General features: G+C 37.2%; 1 protein-coding gene across 2 annotated transcripts; it reads right to left on the reverse strand.

Moving 5' to 3' along the window:
• Positions 1 to 1,814: 1,814 nt before the first annotated feature.
• Positions 1,815 to 21,396, reverse strand: LOC114264223 (WAT1-related protein At3g28050). Of its 2 annotated transcripts, none has more exons than XM_082892769.1 (7): positions 21,032 to 21,396; positions 20,865 to 20,930; positions 20,392 to 20,505; positions 2,949 to 3,180; positions 2,695 to 2,853; positions 2,425 to 2,576; positions 1,815 to 2,287 (listed from the first exon to the last, which is right to left on the reverse strand). In XM_082892769.1, exons 1-7 carry the CDS (start codon positions 21,205 to 21,207, stop codon positions 2,134 to 2,136), a joined length of 1,053 nt encoding a protein of 350 aa, XP_082748895.1. In that variant the 5' UTR covers positions 21,208 to 21,396; the 3' UTR covers positions 1,815 to 2,133. The 2 variants fall into 2 exon arrangements, with proteins under 2 accessions (XP_082748895.1, XP_082748896.1); XM_082892770.1 differs by having other exon boundaries at positions 20,865 to 20,888; positions 21,032 to 21,331.
• Positions 21,397 to 23,555: the final 2,159 nt, after the last annotated feature.

Raw genomic sequence — 23,555 nt, forward strand, 5'->3', positions numbered from 1 at the left:
TGTTGGTTGCTGTTGCTTTTTACTGCTGTGTGAGTTCTGTTCTGCGGGTGTTCTGTTTTTGTTCTATTGTTTTGCTGCTTTAGTTGTGTTGGTTGATAGTTGTTTCTAGGTTGAAGTGTGCTGATGTTGTTGGTTGTTTCTAGTTTGCTAATGTTGATGCTTGAGTTGCTGCTGTTATTTTTTGCTAGGTGGTGATTATAGTTGATAGGGTTGATTTGTCTCTAGTTTGATCCTATAGGTTGCAATTTTTAGGGTGCTTTGAGTTTTACCTGTTTGTTTGCTCTGTTTGTTGGTTACTCACTAATTTTGAGCTTGGAGTTTGTGCTAGCAAATGATTTGGTGCCCATCTTGGTGCCAACCTGGTTGGGATCTTGATATGTCATTGTGATGCTTGTTGCACCCTCGTCTTTATTGATGTTCTTTTCCATACTCTGTATGTTTTCTATCAATAAAGTTTCTTTTTGCTGATCAAAAAAGAAGTGGACAATATTTGTGTTTCTAAAGAATGAACCCAAAAAAAAATTAAAAAATATGAATGCCAAATAAGGTGCATAAGCAAATTGAAGTGTGATTTATAAAAGGCAATAAATAATAAATGGCATATGAACAGAAACAAACAAGAATAAGAACAAATAGAAGAATATAATTAACTCTAAATAATATAGAAATATAATAAATAATACAGATAACAAATAGAATAGATCAATATTTAATAAAACTTTTTTTGGAAACTTTTTTTTTTATTTTTTTATTTTGTAATGTTAATACTACAACATATAAGAGTTTTAGAAACCATATTTTTTCTTTCTAAAAGTAAAAATTTTGTTGCAAAAAATATTTAGACACTAATTTCAGTTGTTGCGAAGATAGTCGCTAAAAAATCGTCTCAAAAAGTTCAAAAATAAGCTTTTATGAACAAATTTTTAGAAATACCAATAATAAACGCACTTTTAGAGACAAAGGAACTTGGTCCTAAAAAGGTTTGCTTTTTGAGACAAAATTTTTTATCATAAAAGGTTAGTGATTCATGTTCATCACTAAATATCCAATTTTGTCACTAAAACTAAAATATTAATATTTTTTGCGACAAAAACATTTTAAAACTTTAGAAATAATATTGAATTCTTGTAGTGCAAATAATCTTTAATTTCGCGAATCTTTATAATTTTGAATTTTGAGAGTATATATAAACTATTGAAATTTTGAAGGTACAAAATACTCTAATTTAAATTATCTTGCTAATTACTAGGCCTCTTCTGGGTAGTGCAAGAAAAAAAAAAAATTATTGACTTATTGAGTTTTTTTGATTGCTTTATCTTTCTAATTTTTTTACACGTCTTTTCATAATAAATAAAAAAAATCAATTTATAAATCATATCTAAAACAATCCTAACCCTAATCCTAATATAATGTACATAATTAAATAGAAGATGAATACAGATTGGTTTTGGAATTTTTGAAAGAATTTGACAGACTTTTTGGTAGTTGGAAGGGATAGAAGAGGCTCTTGCCAAAATTGCCTTCCAGAGAGAGGTGTCGGATAATATCTGTGCTATGTCCCAGTTATTGTGCAAAACAGAGAAAAAAACATATAAAATAAAACAAAAAATATTTATTTGGCTCAGCATGATATTAAGAGATTCACAAATAATATATATATATATATATATTTCAAAAATCTATACTTACCCATAATTCAATACTTTATTTTAAGAAAATTATGAGGCATGAACACTCCTTTTGGTCGAAAATTAGTTACACCAAGAGCCCAAAACTCTACCAAAATCTGGGGAATGAAAATTAAACGACCGCAATAAAGTTCAAGCATACTCGTGTATAGATATATAACAATGTCATACATAAATACAATCACAAAAACTCATAAACATTTTATACTGGTGGTGGTTAGTGCAGTTTATTGTAAGTTAAAAGTTGATAATCAGAAAACAGAAATCAAAACCATCCCTTCCACAGTTTCTAAATAATCAGCTTTTCGTTTATTTAAGCTATTTCTGTCTAAAAAATTATAAGCAGAAATTACATCAAACAGTCTGGCACAGATTTCAAAATTAAAATAAACTATAATCACCCTTTATAATCCACACTAAACACCCCCACTATGTACAATTATTTCTATACGTCTATGCTTTTATTTTGCAAGAGAGGAACTTCTTCGGAAGATGAATTAATCCTACAGATAAAGCTGTTTTCGATAATCTCAACTTCTTTGGCTTTTCCCCACATCACAGAATAGAGACCAAGAGCTATTATGATTGCTCCAATTACACTGTAAATATCATTAAAAATAAAAAAACATGTTTGTTAGTTCTTATGATTTTCATGTTTTACCAAATTTATCTAATTTCATTTTTTTTTGTTTTCATCAGTTTCATTTAGAAGAACTTAAAAAATGAAGAAAGTGACCTTCCAACATGGAGAGTATCCTTTAAAAAGGTAACTCCCATGAAAACTGCAAAGACCATCCCCAGTGGTCTAAACGTCGTAACAAAGACAGGACCCTTTGTTCGACAAGCCCATGTATAAATCACGCTCCGAATTGTAACCATAAGAAATGCCTATAGATTAATTCACCATTATATCAAATTGTTAGTTTTTATTACAAAAATTTCATATAGACATATATGCTAATATTAGCCACAACCATAGACAAAATGGATTTATTTTTATGCTTACCGAGTAGACAATAGTTACCAACTCCATATCAGGTCTTAGTGTCCAAGCTTTTGGATCGCTTTCTACAATCAAAGCGATTATAGCCGATAGGATTGCCACAAAGACGCGCGCAATAAGTGTTACCACCATCTCTGCAGGGTAGTCCTTAATTATCCACGTCTGAGGACATCGAAAATGATTAAAATTCAAATATATTTTACTTATTTTTTTGTTATGTTGTAGACAAAGTTCAAAAGACTTTTGACAAGCTCTACCTGAACAATGTATAGTACTGAAATCACAAAGCTAGATGTTGCAAGGAGAAAGCCCCCGATGATCCAATTTGATAGTGGCGATTCAGAGGGCGAGTGAAGGATGGGAAGAGATTGAGAGAACATGATTGGCGGCCCTTGGTAAAAGATCACAATGTATGCCCCTACGATCGATACTACGGTGCCAATGGACTTGGCTTGGCTGCTCTGAACTTTTAAATCTAGTTTTTCCATCCTGAAAAAATACCCATTTGATTTAACATGAATTAGATAAAATACAAGAAAATTTTTCTAGTTAAATTCTAAAAATGATGGTAGAATCAAACGGTACACAATTAAATTCATATTTTAATTGTTTAATCATGTTTTAAATCTACGGCGGAGTCAAAATAATAATAATAATAATAATAATAATTTCCCTACAATTAGGGAACCACTAAGAAGCACACAAAGATTATCCCTGACATCGGGTCTTTTGGGAAGTTGCTAAAAAAATCAACTTTTTGGCTTTGTTTTTTTTAACACAAAAAATCACAAAAAAAGTTCGTTTTTTTTGTCAAAAAAATCAACTTTTTACCAATTTTCGAAAACAGTACATTTTCTACTTTTAATAGTTCCACTTAGGAATGACATATTTTTCTCTATTCTGTTTCGCTCTAGCATTGCAGCCTTTTCCCATCCTTTGTTCTACTCATCTCCACTTCGATTATATTTATTAAATATATTTATTATGTATATATACATATATATTTTTATTTTTTTTATTTCTCATCTTCCGTCTTTTAAAACTCATCACTTAGAAGTTTTTTTTGTGTAATTGATCATATCACTTTTATTAGTTCTGTCATCCTAAAGTTTAAAAAAATTAATTCATTCCAGTTACACTCCTACGTCGACACATTGCCATCCCTAGTTTCAAACCGAGCCCAGGTTAAGAACAACATCGTATGCCTTCTGATGAATTAATGTGACTTTCATTAGTCATATAGAAATAAAAAATTATTAATGAAAATAAATAAATAAATAAGTATCTGAGTTACGTCAATAGGGACATATAAATGGTAATGACTATTAAATCATTACCATTTGTAGTTTAAAAAAATTAGCGTGAACAACAAAAGAAAAAATATTGAAGTATATTGCAGTGTGACTCAATGATTTAATAGTCATATTTTAAAATATAATGAGTGAGAGGTTAAAGATTTGAATTTATAAAATAACAACAAAAAATTATTCAGTTGTAATTCAATTATACTAACTGTACGGGGAAGAAATAATTCTCCTCGTATAATCCTGTTGACTAAGTCCACGCTCCTCCGTACAATGTCGCTTTGTCACCTGAAAACACAAACGTGAGCTAGCCGGCGGGTGTGTGCCGGAAACCTCTTCGATGCCTAAGTCAGAAAACTTGACAAATAGACAAAGCTCAATGTGTTCAGAAAGCAAAATTGTATGTTGTATTATGTTACCCCCTCCAAGGTGATGCTTGTGAGCTTTTATAGGTTTCGAGTGGCATAATCCTAGTAGGACTTTTATTTCTCCATGCAGAGTCCTCCTAGGATTCATATTCCTAAAGAATAATGCTTATCTTTTACACCCCCCATGCTTAAACCAAGTGGGATGGTTTTTACATTGGCCGAATTACCATATGACCGAAATAATACTGGCTATACCGAGCCACGGAGTAGGCCGTACTAACAGTAGTTCGGTTCTTCTTCTTTCTACATCATATTTCGGTTCTCTTTATGCACGAACCATGGTGTGGTTGGACCGGTCTACCGAGTAGCAACATTCCGACTGACCTACCCAGAATACATCATGGCCAGACTATCTCCGAGACCGACCTTACTAGAAAAGTTGTACGGACCAGAGTAACTTAACATCTCTTCTGGGCCGAAGTAACTTTACCATTCTTCAACCGGAGTAACTTTCTTACTCTTGGACTGGAGTAACTTTTACATTTCCATTGGGCCGGAGTAACTTTTACATTTCCATTGGGCCTTTTTATCCAGTCCTTCGTACTTTGGGTCATAAAGTCCATCTCTGTAGCTCGGCCCAATTTTTACCAAAAATTACCCTCTCAATTGCCCCTTAATTCCATCTGCACAGCATGATTGGGATTACCAGTCTACTAGCCGAACTACAGTTTTTTAAGCTTTTCCAGCCGGACTAAAAACCCTTTAGCTTCTCCAGCCGAGCTAAAAACTCCAAGCTTTTTAAGCCGAGCTAATTCTTACTTCGGGCATTGTTTTGTCCGGTCAAAACGTCTCTTCAATCATGACTGTAACGCTTCCTTTTCCAATAACACGTGGCAGATTCTGATAGGCTGGGGGCAGCTGTCACGCCGCCCTCGTACTACGAAATTTTTTGAACAGTTCCCGCCCTTTCCCTTTCTCTTTCCACAAAACAAACATTTCTATTCTTGAATCATTCACTCGTACTTCTTACCTTCTTCTCTCTCCGTGCTTCTGCCTTTCCAACCTGTGTTTGTGTTCTTTATTTGCAGCTACTGTCTCCATCTCTAGTTCCTTCTTCTTCAATCTGGTAAGCTAATCCATTTTTCCTCCTTTGTCTTGCTTTCGTATTTTGCTTTTAATGTTTATGCGAAACATTTTTGCCCATTTTCTGGTTTGCTTCAGTACTTTTATGAAAAAACATTAGCAGAACCCATGTGTGTATGAACTTCTGTAGAAAACTAGTCTTAGATCCAAAATTAGGTAGCAACCGAACTAGGATACTGTTTGTCCTATATAGGTAGATCACTTTAGTCAATAACCGAACTAGAACTTGAATAAATAACAAAAGTTTCAATGAGTCACCAACTCCTGATTCACTTTAGCTGAAATAAGATCACCGAGGTTTGAACATATTAAACTAGGAACCTCGGTTTTCAACCGAACTAAGCTTTTGGGGCTAAGCCAGCTTTCTTAGTTTCTAAACCGAACTCAGAAAGCTGCCCCTAGAGGCTCAACCGAAGTAACTTTATTCATACTTCAACCGATTTAGGCCTTTGGGGCTAAACCAGCTTTCTTAGTTTTTTAGACCGAACTCAGAAAGCTGCCCCTAGACGATGAACCGGTCTAACGAGCAACCTGCTCAAACCGAGCTACCAAACCTTTTGACGAACCGAGGTAGAACCAGTTCATGAGGCCAAAGTAAGGCTCTTATACCTTGCTTTTAAATTGTAGCACGGTCCAATGATCAGTGCTTAACCCCTTTGTTTTTTACTTTGCAGACTTAGGTTACCCAGGCACTCCTACGTGCGCTCAACTGAGCTACTGAGCACGATTTTTGCACCGATATAATTTATTCGTAAATTATACATCAGACCCTTGGTGGCATGGCCGAATTCCGAAGGGATTATGGCATTCCAGACGATGTACACCTTACCCTAGCCAAGAAGGATATCATACCCTGGGGTGAGGCAGGCTTTGTACCCTTTACCCTGCTTTCAATAATAGAGACCGGACTAAGGTTCCCAGTCCAGCCTTTAATTTGTGAATTTCTTAGGCAAACTAGACTATGCCCAACCCAGCTATCCACCAATACATACCGGATAATAATGGGTATAGCCGAGCTAAACCGCCAAGCAGGCCTGAACCTCGGTTTAGCCGAAATCTTCCACCAGTACTCCATAGGTTCCAAAGAAGATGGCTGGGTTTATTACCTTAGGATACGCCGCCGTAGAGAAAAGATAATACAAGACACGCCGGATAAGGACGTTAATGATGATGACTTTTTCTGGGTATCGGGCAATTTTGAAGATCAGCAAGCCCAAATCCCAGGCCGAAGTATAAACTGGAAGAAAGGAAAACCTGGTAGAGTTTACTTTGGTTTTATGTATGTTTTTTCTTGTACTTGGGTTTCAGATGTCATAACCGATCTAACAGTTGTATCCTTTTTGCAGACTCAGCTCATCTTGCTTCCCATTATAGTTACCCAAATCTGAACACACTCCGAGCCGCATTACGTGTTAAAGAAAGGAGTTGGGCTAAGCTTCTAAACTTTGAGCCGACCTACAGATATAGCGGTCGCCGAAAAGCCCGAGTGACCGATTTCCTTCTTGAAGACGCACCTGAACCGGACCCAACCTTGCCCGAAATACGACTTGTCCCACTAACCGCTGAAGAAGAGATGGCAAAGAAAAGCAGAGTTAGGGCCCTTCTGACCGCAACAACCAGGGCCGAAGTACCACCATTAATCCAAACGCAGCCTGCCGTTGTGGCCCTCCCTTCTCAACAGCCTTCTTCATCTCACCCTTCTAAACACGCCCGATCTACATCGACCGAACAACAACTTATCGATGAGGTTAAATCCATCCCCCAAAGTCCTCGACCAACCTTTCAACCGGAGCAAACTGACCGAGCAGAATCTTCCAAATGGGCTCCGAAGCTAACCTTCAACGACCGAGATATCAAAGATTCTGATTCGGTTGTTGCTGAAAAAGATCATCAATTGGCCTTCAACTTGGCCAAGAGTGTGTGCCTCCCCAAAGATATGGAGCACCACCTAAAGCAATTAAACACCGAATTGAAGTCCATTCGGTCTTCGTCGAAGTCAATGATTTTGGTAAGTAGCTCTGTCCGTTTTTCTGTCTAATTTTTCCAACTTTTACTTCGGCTCAAGGAAAGTCTTCGTTTTGTCAGGCCTTGCAGAAAAACAACATTACTTACAAGAAAGTTCAAGAGCTTAGAAAAGCCACAAGACAAGCAATGGCAGAAGCCGAAGCAAAGGTGGCTGAGCTAGAAGAAGCCAAAAAGAAAATGGCCGAGCTACAAGCTGAGAACGGCCGACTTGCCGGTCTGGTTAGTTCGGCTGAAGCAGAGAAGCAGAAAGCCGCCATCGCTATGAAAGACAAGTATCTGCGCGAGTTGGTAAAACTTGAAAAGAGAAAAGATACCAAAATAACCCAACTAAAAAAGAGCGCGAAGGGAGCCGAAAAGCAGGGCTACAAGAAGGCAGAGGATGCTTATGTCAAACAGTGCGATGCTGCCAAGGAGCTGTTCTTCAAGTGTGGCTGGAGGGCAGCTGTTGAGAAGCTCGGTCACGAACCGCAGACTGAGGTTTTCAACCCTCCAGCCTACTTCATACCGAGCTCCCTTGGGAAGTATGCCAATGCCCTGCAGCAGCAGTTTCTAGAAGACTCAGATTCCGACGACTCCTCTGCTTTCGAAGATACTCCGGTTGTTAGTGCAGACCCATCACTTCGGTTGGAGCCCATGGTAGAGGACCTACCTATTGAACAGCCAAGTGAAACCGTGGTTCGAACCGAAACCATCCTGGCAACCGAGAGCGAACTTCCTCTTGAAACCGGTCTTCAAGTTGATGGTGATGTAGCTTTTGACGCCGAAATTGAAGAACTTTTTTCTTGATTATGTATTTTTTCCTTTCGTTATTTTTTGTTCTTGTAGCCGGGCTATGCCCCTTCTTTGTAATGGGTTTTCAATGAATGAAAAATTTTACTTTAACTCTTATTCCGGTTTTAATTCATATGCTTGCGCTTGTAATGTCTTCTATTACTCCAACTGTTATTTCGGTTTTAGCTGGTTAAACTATACTTACAAGCCAACCACTCCGTAGCCGACATATTTACTTCGGCTGAGGAGTACACAGTTGGTTTAATCCAGCCGATCCAATTTCAGCCATACCCTTACTTCGGTTGAAGAGTAACAAGAGTTGGTTTATTCCAGCCAACCACTTTTCAGTCATACCCTTACTTCGGCTGAAGAGCAACAAGAGTTGGTTTATTCCAGCCAACCACTATTCAGCCATACCCTTACTTCGGCTGAAGAGTACAAAGAGTTGGTTTATTCCAGCCAACCACTCTTCAGCCATACCCTTACTTCGGATGAAAAGTACAAAGAGTTGGTTTAACCTCTAAGTTAGTTTTTCCAGCCAACTTAGAATAGTGTTTGGTTAGTCCGACCAAACGTCCTGCAGCCTGGATCCTTATCCTGGGCTTAGGAGGGGTGTTGGTTTATTCCAGCCAACCTCTAAGTTAGTTTTTCCAGCCAACTTAGAATAATGTTTGGTTATTCCGACCAAACGTCCTGCAGCCTGGATCCTTATCCTGGGCTTAGGAAGGGTGTTGGTTTATTCTAGCCAACCTCTAAGTTAGTTTTTCCAGCTAACTTAGAATAAAATGCTTGCAATGTACCTAATCTTCACTAAAACTAACTTTTACAAAGAACAATTTATGCTGAAAAGAATTGCTTGTTTTATTGAAAAAAGAAAAAATTACATGTTTGAAAAAGAAAAGCTAAAAGTAAAATAACTTGAGATTGGCCGTGTTCCATGGCCTAGGAATTGCTTTGCCATCCTTGTCTTCTAGGTGGTATGCCCCTTTGCCTGCTAACCCAACCACCTTGTAAGGACCTTCCCAGTTTGGCCCTAACTTGCCGTCTCCTGGAACCAAGGTGTTTCCCATTACTTTGCGCAGTACCCAATCGCCGATCTTGAATTGTCTTAGATGCACCTTTTTGTTGTATTTTCTGATTAACTCTCGTTGGTATGCGGCGATGTGAACCAGTGCTCTTTCTCTTCTTTCTTCTGCAAGGTCGAGTTCCAATGTTATGGATTCTCCATTCAAGTCTGGATCAAAATTTTCGCTTCGAATTGTGGGGAGGCCAACTTCCAGTGGGATTACTGCTTCCATTCCGTAGGCTAAGGAAAATGGTGTTTCTCCTGTTGATCGCCGAGATGTGGTGCGGTAAGGTAAGCCCATAAAACATGAGGAAGTTCATCCGCCCACTTGCCTTTTGCCTTTTCTAGCCTTTTCTTTAGTCCATCCAGGACGACTTTATTTGATGCTTCTGCTTGCCCATTTGCTTGAGGATATGCCGGTGTAGAATTGTAGAATTCTATCTTGTATTCTTCACAAAAGCTTCTGAAGATTCTGCCGTCGAACTGAGTACCATTGTCTGAGATCAGTGCTTTTGGTATGCTAAACCGAGTGATGATATTCTGCCAAACGAACTTCTTCACATCTTTTTCTTTGATTGATGCCAATGCTTCTGCTTCTGCTTCCACCCACTTTGTGAAGTAGTCTGTTGCTGCGAGAAAGAATTTTCTGTTGCCGGGTGCTGTTAGAAGTGGTCCTACTATGTCCAAGCCCCACATTGCGAAAGGCCATGGGCTAGTTAATGGTAGGAGTTCTCTTGCTGGTTGATGTATTTGGAGTGCGAATTTTTGGCATTTCTCACACTTTTTCACATATTTCTCTGAGTCTGCTTGCATATATGGCCACCAATAACCTTGTGAAATGGCCCTGTAAGCTAGTGACCTTCCCCCTTGATGGCTTCCGCACACTCCTTCGTGTATTTCGAACAAGAATGCTTCTACTTTGCTGGGATGAACTCACTTTAGGTAAGGCCCTGAGAATGACTTCTTGTATAATGCCAGAGATGGAGATAGCCAAAATCGCTGCGACTTCGCCCTTATTCTGTTGGCTTCTTTTTTTTCTTCTGGTAGAATGCCGTCTTTTAGGAACAGAATGATGGGATCCATCCAAGAGGGGCCTAATTCTGCGCAACATACTTCTTCTGTTTCGGGATCTTATATGCTTGGTCTTGGTAAATAGTCGATCAGTAGTGGATGAGGTATGGAGGAATCTTCCATTGAGGCGAAGCCTGCTAGTTCGTCTGCTCTGCTGTTTTCCTCCCTGCCGATTTGCTCTATCCTTACTACTTCAAATTTCTTGATCTCTGTTCTGACCAACTCTTGGTACTTGGCCATCCTGTCATCCTTCGCTTCATAGTCGCCAGAAATTTGATTTACCACCAGTTGTGAGTCGCTGTAAACCATTAGTTCGGTGGCCTTCATGTAGTATGCTGATTTGAGTCCTGCGAGAAGCGCTTCATACTCCGCTTCGTTGTTTGATACTGGGAAACCAAGGTTGATTGCTTGCTCTACAACCAGGCCGTCTAGGGAGATGAGGACTATGCCAAGCCCTGCACCATGCCGGTTGGATGCTCCATCCACAAAGAGCTTCCACATCTCCCCAACGAACAACTTCCAGCACGTGGAGGGGTCAGATGATGTCGTGGGGTCAAGGATGGTGTTTTCTTCAAGGTCCATGTTTGTTGTCTGCCCTTCGTCATCTGATTGTACTGTTGGTGAATCTTTGTTTGTTTCTTCCTTGTTGTCCTTAGTTTGGTCTGCCTTGGAGTTTGACTGAGTATCTTCTACTAGGGATTGCGCTATTTCGGTGTCAACTTCCATCCCTAGTTCAGTTGTGTCAGTTAGGTCGACTGGGCATATATGATGACTTCCAGGAGTAAACTCTGCGATGAAGTCTGCCAAAGATTGGGCTTTTATTGCCGTCCTAGGTTGGAACTTGATGTCGAATTGTCCCAACTCTACTGCCCACTTCAAAATTCGTCCAGAAAAGTTTGCCCTTTCAAACAAAGCTTTTAGTGGGAAAGCTGTGAGGACGACTATGGCGTGGGCGTGAAAGTAGTGTGTCAATTTTCTGGAGGCCATCATCAAGGCTAATGCCAATTTTTCCAGTGGTAAATACCTCGTTTCGGCTCCCAGCAATGTCTTGCTGACATAATAGATGGGCAGGTGTTGGATTCCTTCTGCACGTACCAACACTGCGCTGACTGCATGCTGAGAGACTGCCAGGTACAAGAAGAGCTCTTCACCAGGTATTGGGGTAACAAGCAGAGGTGGGGAAGACATGTATTCCTTCAAGCTTTCCAGAGCTTGGTCGCATTCTTCATCCCATTCAAACTTGGCCTTCAAAGCTTGAAAGAATGGTCGTAGTCTGTCTGATGATCTGCTTATGAACCGATTGAGCGCAGCCGCCATGCCGGTGAGATGCTGCACTTCTTTGACTGAGTTTGGTCTCTCCAACTCTTGGATTGCTTTGATCTGGGAGGGGTCTGTTTCTATACCCCGGTTGGTCACAAGGAAGCCCAAGAATTTGCCGGATCCTACACCGAACGCACACTTGGATGCATTGAGGCGCAACTTGTGTTTCTTCAAGACTTCAAACATTTGTCCCAAGTCCCTAAGATGATCATTCTCATCATTGCTTTTGACCACCATGTCATCGATGTAAGCCTCCATTGTTCTGCCTAACAATGGTTCAAACATCTTGATGACCATCCATTGGAATGTCGCCCCTGCGTTCTTTAGGCCAAAGGGCATGACCTTGTAGCAGTACAACCCCCTTGGTGTTGTAAAGGATGTGACCTCCTGGTCTGGTTCATGCATGGCGATTTGGTGATAGCCTCTGTATGCATCCAGAAAGCTAAGTCGGTTGTGCCCTACCGTCAGGTCCACTAGTTGATCTATCCGGGGTAGAGGAAAGCTGTCTTTTGGGCACGCCTTGTTGACTGTTTTGTAGTCGACGCAGACTCGCCATTTGCCATTTTTCTTTGGCACTACGACTGTGTTGGAGATCCATCTTGGGTAGTGCACTTCTCTAATTGCTCCTGCTTCTAGCAGGTTGCCTACTTCTTCCGCCACTATTTCGGCGTGGTGGAGTGCCGATCTGCGTGTGCGTTGAATGACTGGTCTGGCGGATGGGTGGACATTGATTTGGTGACTGATGAAGTTTGGATCAATGCCTGGCATGTCGTAGGGCGTCCAGGCAAACACTTCGATGTTAGAGGTCAAGAATTCCAAGACCTCTAATCTCTCAGCGCTGGATAACGATGAGCCAAGCAAGAAGAACTTATCCGGGTTCTTCTCATCTATTTTTACCTCCACCAAGTCCTCCACCGCTTTCTGATCAGCCTCTTTACCGACATCCGCGAATAGTTCATTACTTCCAGGTTCCTCCACTGAATGAACGTATCCTTTGGCAGCGCGGCTGCCATTTACTGTGGCGAAACATTGTTTTGACATGATCTGATCTCCATAGACTTCTTCAATTACACCGGTGTCGTTGGGGAACCGCATTACCTGATGGTAGGATGACGCCACCGAGCGCATGGCGTGCAGCCATGTTCTGCCCAAGATGATGTTGTAAGTGGAGGGGACTTTCAACACCCAGAACTCCACTTGTTTTGTCACGCTTCCTGCTCTGACTGGAAGAATTATCTTGCCGACGGGCCATTCTGGCATTGAGTTGAATCCAATTAGGGGAGACACGGCTGGCGCCAAGTCTTTGTCTTGTAGCTTCAGCTGTTTGAATGTTTCGTAGTACATGATCTCACATGAACTACCCTGGTCAATCAAAATCCGCTTGACGTCAAAATCCTTGACTCGGAGAGTGACGACCAAGGCATCATTGTGGGGGCAATATATTCGATCTAAGTCTTTGTCCGAAAAGGACATGACGTTTTTTGTCTCTGTCTTCCCCTTCTTAACGGCAGGTTGGGCACTTTGTACTTCTCTAAAGTGCTCTGCCTTTTTGATTGATCCCTTGAGCTCGCATACACGCTCAGGTTCAAAGATTCCATGTATTACATTGATGATGCCTTGTGGTGGGGCGTCGATCGGCATCCCATTGGGGTTATTATGATCCTAGGGGGCTGGCTGTGTCCCTCCTTCAATGTATTTGTCCAAGTGGCCTGCTGCCACCAGTTCTTCCAAGTGCTGTCTCAGTGGCGTGCAATTCTCAGTTCGGTGTCCCTTTTTTTTTGTGGAAGGTGCATCGTGATCTGTCGTCATAGTCTTTCTGAGCTTCTCCCAGCTTGGCTGGCCACTTGACGAAAGGCTCATCTCTTATTTCGCTCAGAATCCGATATATCGGTTTCTTGAACACCGTGGTTATGGCAGTACGGATTCTCAACCATCTTTTATTAGGGTCTTCTCCGTTATCTCGTCTGCCACGCCCGTTTTTGCTCTGTCGATCTACTGTATTGACCTTTGCTGAGGTCTTCTTTTCTGGTACTGCGGTCGCACTAGATTTTGCTTTGGCTCGTGCGCCATCCTCTTCTACCCTGATGTGCTGATGCACTCTTTCCATCAGGGCTTCCATAGTGAGGGGTGGCGTCATGGTGATCGAGTCCCTCAGTCTGTTCCCAACTAGAAGGCCTTTTTTATACTGTGCAATGGCAAGATTGGTGGGGCAGTCCCCAATCTGATTGAATGTCTCCCAGTAGTGACTGTTGTAGGATCTTAGGGTCTCTTTATCACCCATGTCGATGGAGAGTAGCTGATCGATCTCCACCGGGGTTTTAGTGTTTGTTCGAAACCTTGTCACAAAGGCTTCTGCTAATTGTGCCCAAGAGGCTATGCTACCTTCTAGGAGCTTCTCAAACCAAGTCAAGCCTAGGTCGCCAAGACTTGATGGGAAGAGTATGCACATTAAGGCCTCGTTTCGTCTGTATACAGCCATGACTTGGCGGAAGTGGCTCAAGTGTGAGTACGGGTCCGTCTTCCCTTCATATGTGGTGAATTTCGGCTGAAGGAAGCCTGATGGTAGGGGCGTGTTTTCGATCGCTGGAACAAACGGTGAAGTCTGCAGTCTTGCTAATGCCTTGTCCGTCGGTTCATAGGCAGGGCGCGGTATTGGCATTCCCATCTCGACGCTTCCATGCGTCTGAAGAGCCAAGCGCTGCAAGGCTGAAACTCTATGTGGATCCTTTGCCCTGGCATCCTCTTTGTATCGTGTTTTCTCTTCGAGCATGGTTCGTAAGTCGGATGACCTGGGTAATTCCGTCTGTTTAGATCTGGTTTGGTGCGAATGTGAGGGCCAATATGTGCTTCCTTCAGTGTATGACCTTTCAGATCTCGTCCTCTCAGACCTGGAGTGACGAGTTCTGGAAGACCAGGATTGAGTGTCGCCTGTCCTGAGGCTTCTGCTCTCTCCTTGTGAGGGTGTAGTATTCTTACTACGATTTTCTGAGTGGCGAAAGGGCGTCTTGTTTTTGCGCCCCTCTCCTGTCGCCACTTCTTTTTTCTTCATCTGGCGTTTCAAGGCCTCCATGTCCGCTGCCATCTTTCTTATCAATTCATCTTGTTCTTTCACGCGGTCTTCCAGAGCTTGAGGGTCAATCCTCCATCTTTGCCTGTCTGGACTTTGTGAATGAGAGCGATGGGGGCTGTTATTCCGCCTTTCCCTAGCATCCCTCCTGGAGGTATGTCGTTGGGGCTCCAAGTCCGCCATGGGAGGGACAGAAGGTAATCCTTCACGACTTGCGCCCCCTTCTGGAGTTAGTCGGTCGACGGCGGACTGCGGCAATTCTTCAATGTGTGCCATTAAATGAGAAAAGGAGAAGCTTAGTCAAGAGGTTTCGTTCTGTCTGTTTTTCCCACAGACGGCGCCAATTGTACGGGGAAGAAATAATTCTCCTCGTATAATCCTGTTGACTAAGTCCACGCTCCTCCGTACGATGTCGCTTTGTCACCTGAAAACACAAACGTGAGCTAGCCGGCGGGTGTGTGCCGGAAACCTCTCCGATGCCTAAGTCAGAAAACTTGACAAATAGACAAAGCTCAATGTGTTCAGAAAGCAAAATTGTATGTTGTATTATGTTACCTCCTCCAAGGTGATGCTTGTGAGCTTTTATAGGTTTCGAGTGGCATAATCCTAGTAGGACTTTTATTTCTCCATGCAGAGTCCTCCTAGGATTCATATTCCTAAAGGATAATGCTTATCCTTTTACACCCCCCACTGCTTAAACCAAGTGAGATGGTTTTTACTTTGGCCGAATTACCATATGACCGAAATAATACTGGCTATACCGAGCCACGGAGTAGGCCGTAGTAACAGTAGTTCGGTTCTTCTTCTTTCTACATCATATTTCGGTTCTCTTTATGCACGAACCATGGTGTGGTTGGACCGGTCTACCGAGTAGCAACATTCCGACCGACCTACCCAGAATACATCATGGCCAGACTATCTCCGAAACCGACCTTACTAGAAAAGTTGTACGGACCGGAGTAACTTAACATCTCTTCTGGGCCGAAGTAGCTTTACCATTCTTCAACCGGAGTAACTTTCTTACTCTTGGACCGGAGTAACTTTTACATTTCCATTGGGCCGGAGTAACTTTTACATTTCCATTGGGCCTTTTTGTCCAGTCCTTCGTACTTTGGGTCATAAAGTCCATCTCTGTAGCTTGGCCCAATTTTTACCAAAAATTACCCTCTCATAATACTATCTTTGACAAAAAAAAATTTTAAAAAAATTAACTTGTTATGTCTATTTCTTAGGACCATTTTGAGAAGTTAGCAAAAAATTAACTTTTAACTTTTTTAGTCAAAAAAATTAATTTTTTTATCTAAAACACTACTCAAAAAATTAATTTTTTATCAACTTTCTAAAACAACACCTACGGTACCAATTTTCAAATCTCTAAAGAGATAAAAGTTTTAAAATTTAAACCTATTGTCTGTCTTGTCACATTAAAGGCATTGAAATTGAAACTTCCAAAACGTCAATTAACGTGACATCAAAATAAAATAAAATAAAATAAAAATTAATTTGTTATGTCTCTTTCTGTCCCTATCAGTTTTCAAATCTCTTCAGAGATACAATAATGATTCATCCCATTAAAAATATCACCACTAATAGCACTAATGCATTAAAAAAGTAAAAAAAAAAAAAAAATACAACTCCAAGACCAAAACATCACATCATTAATGGCGAGACCCACTGCCACCTAATTAGTAAGAGCACTAATTAATGCTCCCAAACATTTTTCTCTTAAAAGTTTTAAAATTTAAGCCTATTGTCTGTCTTGTCACATTAAAGGCATTGAAACTTCCAAAACGTCAATTAGCGTGAAATCAAGGACGTAGTCACCAAGAAGATAAATTATTTTTTTCTCCCCCAGCAATGTATAATTTTACAATTTTTGTTAGATTTTTGAGAATTAACTTAATAAGTGTTAAGGTGATAAATAGTATAAACTAATACTCCAGGACAAACACTCCATCAAGAAACAAAGCAACAAAACTGACTTTTATTTCATTGATAAATTAATGATCTAAATAATGATAATATATTTAAATCGTAAATTTAGATAAAAAATTTAAAAAGAAAAAAATAAAAAGTTCGGCAAACTGATAATAGAATCGATTATTTAGACCTCGTTTGGAGAGTAACTATTTTAGCTAAAAAGTCAAAAAGTTACTAAAAGTTGTCACATCACCTCTCTACTTTTCTACACATCTTTTCGTAAAAAACTAAAAAAATTATTAAAATAACATGTTCTCAAACAAGGCCTTAGTTCTATAATTGATTTCTTCATTTTAAACTTTTTCTTTCCCCAAATACCTGTCGGTTCCTTGACAAAATGATATATTCAATGACGCACGTGTTTTTTGAGGATAAATTAGAGAAAATACAATAAATTTTATGATTTTAATATAATTATATTGAATGATCCCATGAAATTTTAATTAATAACACTTTTCACATTTTTATTAATAATTTGTTAATTATTTGAATAAAAAATAATATTTTCATCTCTTGTACACAAAAATATATATTTTATGTTATTTATTTTTGTATTTTCATATCATCCAATTTAATTTTGGTCCATTTAATTTTACTAAAAAAAATCAAAATATTTATGTCAAAACTGTTAAATTTATTATATATTTTTTAAATCCCAAGGAAGCCTTTTTTTTTTTTTTTTTTTTCAAAGAGTGGGCAAGCCATTTAGGCTTGGTTTGGGAAGTGGGTTGGCTTTTTGGCTTTTTGGCTTTTTTGGCTATTTTAGCCTGGGCTTAAAAGCTTGGTTTGGGAAAGGCTTTTTGGCTTTTTGGCTTTTTTGAATTTTTTTGTGAGAGAAGAATGTAATGATTATGGGTTGGATGTGATGTTTTGTTTGTTATGACTAAAATAGCCTATTTTATTTTTTGTGGCTAAAATAACCAAAAAAGCCTCCAACCTCACTTGCCAAACAGAGGCATATGCCGCATTCCGTTGATGTGGTATAGTCCCATGACTATTACATTTTGTTAATTATTTGGCAGATGTTAAAGAGTGTATACCTATGCTTAACATACTTTTTAATTTTTTTTTTTAATCTTAATTCTAAAAAGTATAAATTTTAATAAAAAATATACTGATTTAGTAAAAAATATAGTGTATGCACTAGTTATCATGACCGTAATTATTTTGGCCTATTTTGAAAAGATTATAAAAAGTGACTTTTTGACTATTAATTAAGCTTTTAGCTTTTTTAGATAAATGATTTGAGAAGTTGATAAAAAATTATTTTTTGACTTTTTTTTATTAATATTTGTTTATGATTTCAAATCATAATAAAATAACCAAACTACCGCTATTTAGGCCAAGTTTGGCTACTACAAAATAATCAATCTTTTTACTATCTTTTTATCTTTTTTTCATCACATTATTTCTTTACTTTTTTACACATCTTTTCGTAAAAAGACAAAAAGTACACTTATTTAGGTCATCCCAAACAACCCCTTAGTTTAAAATATTTACAACTTCACTCATGTAACACATTTTGACCCATGAATAGTAGAATTATAATTTCACCATTAACTAAAAACTAACTTTTCAAATGAAAAAAATTTCAAAAAAGCCAACTTTTAAGTTTTGGTACAAACCAAAAAAATGAGGCCTCGTTTGGAAACAGGCTAATTTAATAACTTTTTGGCTATTTGGCTAAAATGTGATGTAAAAAAAACTAGTATGTTTGGGATGACTTTTTGGTTTTTTACGAAAAGAAGTGCAAAAAGTAGAGAGAAAAGAGAATCTTTGACTTTTTGGTATGAGTTGTTGACTTTTTAATTTTTTTAATAACTTTTTGACTTTTTGACTAAAATAACCTCTTGCCAAACGAGGCCTAAAAGTCAACTTCTCACAACAAGCCTCTATATATATATGTCAACATTGCATTGCGAATAGGTATGACCGATAAGACTTATCATACTAAGAGCATCTCCAACGGTGAATCAAAAATTTCACCAAATCTGAGTTAAAAAATGGTCATTTCCTGAATTTGATACTTCAGGCTCCAACGGTTCACCTTCACCAAATCTATCTCGGGACAACCGGGTGGTCGACCAGCCGATTGACCGGCCGGTTGACCGGTTAGGCCAAAATTTTTTTTTTTTTTTTTTTTTTCGAATTGTCTGAACTTTTTTTGAACTTTCTGAACTTTTTTCGGGACAACCGGGGTGGTCGACCGGCCGGTTGACCGGTTAGGCAAAAAATTTTTTTTTTTTTTTTTTTTAACGGTTTGAACTTTTTTTCTTGAACTGTTTGAATCTTTTACTGGTTGACCGGTTGGTCAACCGGCCGGGCAACCGGTTGGTCGACCGGTGTACCATTTTCAACGGTCAGTAACAGTGATTTGGTAAAATCTGTGTCTTGATCTCAGTTTGATGTCTTGTTTGCTGAATTCTCATTTTGATATGACTTTGGTGCAACCGTTGGAGCGTGAAAAAGTGGGTTTTTCATCAAAATTCAAATCTGATGCTGGGTTTGGTTCACCGTTGGAGATGGTCTAATACAATATTGACGAACGAAATAATAAATAAAATATGACAAATATATGATCATCCTAACTTTATTGTAACTATTTAATAAATTACATTAATATTCTACTATTGTAGACTTTGTGATACATCGTCCCAAATAAATAACTAAAAGATTTTGTTAACAATGCCATTAACAAAGTTCAGAATAGTTAGTACCATTTTTTATCGCATACAAATTATTTTAAATTATGAAAAAAAAGCAAAAAATAAATTATGTGATAAAAATAAATAAAAATAAAGTATGAGTGTAACATTACTGCTTGAAAAAATATATTTGTTTTTTGCACATTTTATTTACTATACCTAGTATTAATACATAAGTTGGTAAACAAAATGTGATTAAATTTTTTTTTTGTACAATATTGATATGAGGTAGTAAACTAAAATGTTGAAAAAAAGTCACATTATACTGAATTTTTTTCATTTTGGTCATTGTAAATTCTATTGATACGATTTTGGACATAAAATTTATAATTTTATCTCAATTTGATTTAATTGATTACAATTGTTAGTTAGTTTTTTTTTTCTGAAATATATATATATATATATATATGACATTTGTTCTACTTAATAAGTAAAATTATTTTAACTTATTCAACTTGGCAAGTCAACCTTAGCCCTCGTTTGGCAACTGAACTTTTTAGTTAAAAAATCAAAAAATTACTAAATTAATCAAAAAGCTAACAACTCATACCAAAAAGTCAAAGATTCTTTTTTCTCTCTACTTTTTGCACATCTTTTCGTAAAAAGTTAAAAAGTCATCCCAAACATATTAATTTTTTTAGCTCATATTTTAGCCAAATAGCCAAAAAGTTACTAAATTAAGGAACGAGGCCTAATTCAGTGGTTTTTTTTTCATAAACAGTGATGAGCATTATCCATTAGACAAAATTGATATTTAATTAAAATTAAAAATTAAAATTGAATTAATTAAAATTATAAGAACAAATAAAACATAAGAACTATCCGTCTAATTAGTCCCTAAAAAAATAAAATAAAAACAAATAAAACAGAGGGTAGAAACCTGGTGATAAGAGCGAGAACAAAGGTAGAGGCAGGAATGAGGCCAGTCATTGCTGAGGCCATAGTTGGAGAGCTAAACCCAATTCCAGTGTATAACAAAATCTGTGCAGTACAACTGATTTCCCAAGAACCAAAAAACAAAAGGAAGAATTACCAATAAGTGGTAATCAAAAAATTTATTTACAAAAACATGGTAAACATTATAAATATTAATAATTAAAATTATAAGTATTTTTATTAATATGTAATAATTTTTTAAAACTCCACCTGAATAGTAATTTTCCCAAAACAAAAAACCCACCTCATCGGAACAAGACTCAACATCCGCACAATTCGATCACATAATTTGATATAATTTTTTTTTTTTTTTAAAGATTAGAACATTATATTCAATCTTGTGATCGAATTTTGTGCATTAAAAATATTTCGTCAAAGAAAAACTAGAATTTAGTGGCGGACAATTCAAATTTATACCTGAGGAGGCCTAGAATGAAGATTCTGCAGACAATCAAGAAAGTAAGTTTTGGGGATGGTCTTTTCCTGTAAATTAATCAATGAAAAAAAAAAGAAGTGTTGAAGTGATAGAGATGATGAAGATAGTGGAGAGAGAGAGAGAGAGAGAGAGAGAGAGAGTGAGTGACCTGTGGTAGATGAGAGTAGAAGGAAGAAGGAAGAGCAAGGCTAGGGAGTTTGAATAGACAACAAACACAAAGTCACTCATTCCACTAGTCATGGCTACTTTAATTAAAGTGTTTAAACCTGCTTCCACACACTCTATTCCCACCATCACTGCTATTATCATCCATGAAATCCACATCTCTCTCTCTCTCTCTCTCTCTCTAAACAAGTGAAGAACAGAGTGCACCGCTTCAATTGAATACACCTTTCTGGTTCAGTTCATGACACCTTGTTGACTTCCACAGAAGAAACACAAGTGGCAAGTGTACACCTTTTCTGAAAATGGGACAATAAAAAATTGTATATAAATAAAGCAAATCTTTGATATGGGAAATCTATGATGTTGATTCCTTAAATATTGAGAAATTTATAATTTTTTGTGATCATAGATTCATAGTTATCAAAAATTATGAGAAATAATAAAATATTAAATATATTGTGAGCTTAACTTTTTATTATTATTATTTTATTATATTCCTCCACAAATGTGAGATACTCATGCGAAAGTGGAAAATTTTGATTCCTACTTAAGTTTTAGGAAAATGGGGAGATCCCAGCACCCCCTAGTGGGCGTGGATTCGCCAAAATTTTTTATCTTTTGTCTTTGTTTTTTTCTTTTCTTTGACCCCCACATGTATATGGGGTGGTGGGAGTCACTTCTAACTGGGTCTACAGCAGTGTTGTAAATTTTATTAAAATAGATAATTAAGAATCACTTTCTTATCTCAGTAGGTTCCAAATGCTATAAACATATATGGATTCAGAATCACATTTTCATTTCTTCTCACAATTACTGTTATTCATATACAACCTAAAAGTAAGTTGCAATTTTTGTGATAAGTAAAAAGTTATATAACGTATATCATTTTATGATTTATATTGTTTATGAAGAATATGTTATATGTTCTTTTTAAAAAATGCGCATAGTATAATATTTCAAGTGGCCATCGATATTCGATTAATGTGATTTTTTTTAATGATGAATGTCACGTCCTGAAAATTTAAACAATCTAAATTCATCAACTTCCATTGTTTAATGTAAACGGAATTAAGTCTCAATATTAATATCATTCTCAAATCTCTAACATTTGTATTCATAACCATCAAGAGATTTACAAAAGAACATTCCACATGCGAATATATATTCAACATCCCTAGTATATGAAATACAAATAAATGCCCTCAAGGGTTACAAATTCCAAAGCTTATGCCCGATTACGTAAAAGTGATTTTCAAACCCATACATATAAAGCCCTTAATTCATCAAAAATAATTACAACAAAGAAAAAAGTTTTGTGCCTCAAAACATATCCTACGCCTCTAACTCGGTGGGATCCTTTCCTACACAAAATCTCATAAGGATGAGTATAAAGCCTAGTAGAAAAATCTTAACAAAATATATACATTATATACAATCTCACGGGATGAATGCATATGCCATACCACTTTCAAAAATATATATCTTTATCTTTTCACTACAACAAAAGTAACCTATGGTGACGAAAAGTAGTGAAGAAAATAAATTTCGTCACTAAATAAGAATAATCTGTGACAAATTATAAAATTTTGTCACATATAATAAAAAATAAAAATAATAGGTGATGAAATTTATTTTCGTCAACAAACATTTTTTTTTAGGTGAGGAAATATTAAGTTTCGTCACCAAAGGTTTTCCCGCTAATTCTTGTTTGGTGGCGCCAAAATTTTGAAACTTTTGGTGAGAAAAAAATTTGTCACAAATTATAAAATTATTAGTGAGGAATATATTTTCATCACTAATAATTTTATATATATATTTTTTGAAAACTTGATTTTAAATATTTGAAGAACATTTGGTGAGAAATATATTCTTATCACTAATAATTTTTAATATTGTGAGATTTTTTAGTGAGGAAATTATTTTGTCACTAATTTTGAAAGGAAAATTTTGACATATTTGGCGGTAATGAAAAAAAATAGACTACTAACTTTTTCCTCTTTTTATTTTTATTTTTATTTTTTATATATCAGTTTTCCTATCTCCTCTCTCTCAAAACAAAACACAAGTTAATTAGCTCTCTAAATAACCTATGATGACGAAAGGTAGTGAATAAAATAAATTTCGATACTAAATAAGGATAATCCGTGACGAATTATAAAATTTTGTCACATATAATAAAAATGTAAAAATAATAGGTGACAAAATTTATTTTCGACAATAAAAACTTCTTTTAGGTGAGAAAAAAATAAATTCGCCACCAAAGATTTTCCCTCTAATTTTTTTGGGTAGCGTCAAAATTTTGAGACTTTTGGTGAGAAAAAAAGTTGAACGTGACATGTGATTTGGACTATGTCAATCTATGTTAAAATGTAAGTTTTTAATTTTGTTTATAAAAAATTAACACAATAATTACCTTTTGTGTCTTTACACATAATAGTCAATTAAAAAATCAAAGTTATTATGGTACTTTATTAGCTAAAGTACGCATATGTATAATTATGGCTCAC

The sequence above is a fragment of the Camellia sinensis genome, chromosome 10 (assembly GCF_055761805.1).
Source record: "Camellia sinensis isolate YWXY chromosome 10, ASM5576180v1, whole genome shotgun sequence".
Lineage (NCBI taxonomy): Eukaryota > Viridiplantae > Streptophyta > Magnoliopsida > Ericales > Theaceae > Camellia > Camellia sinensis.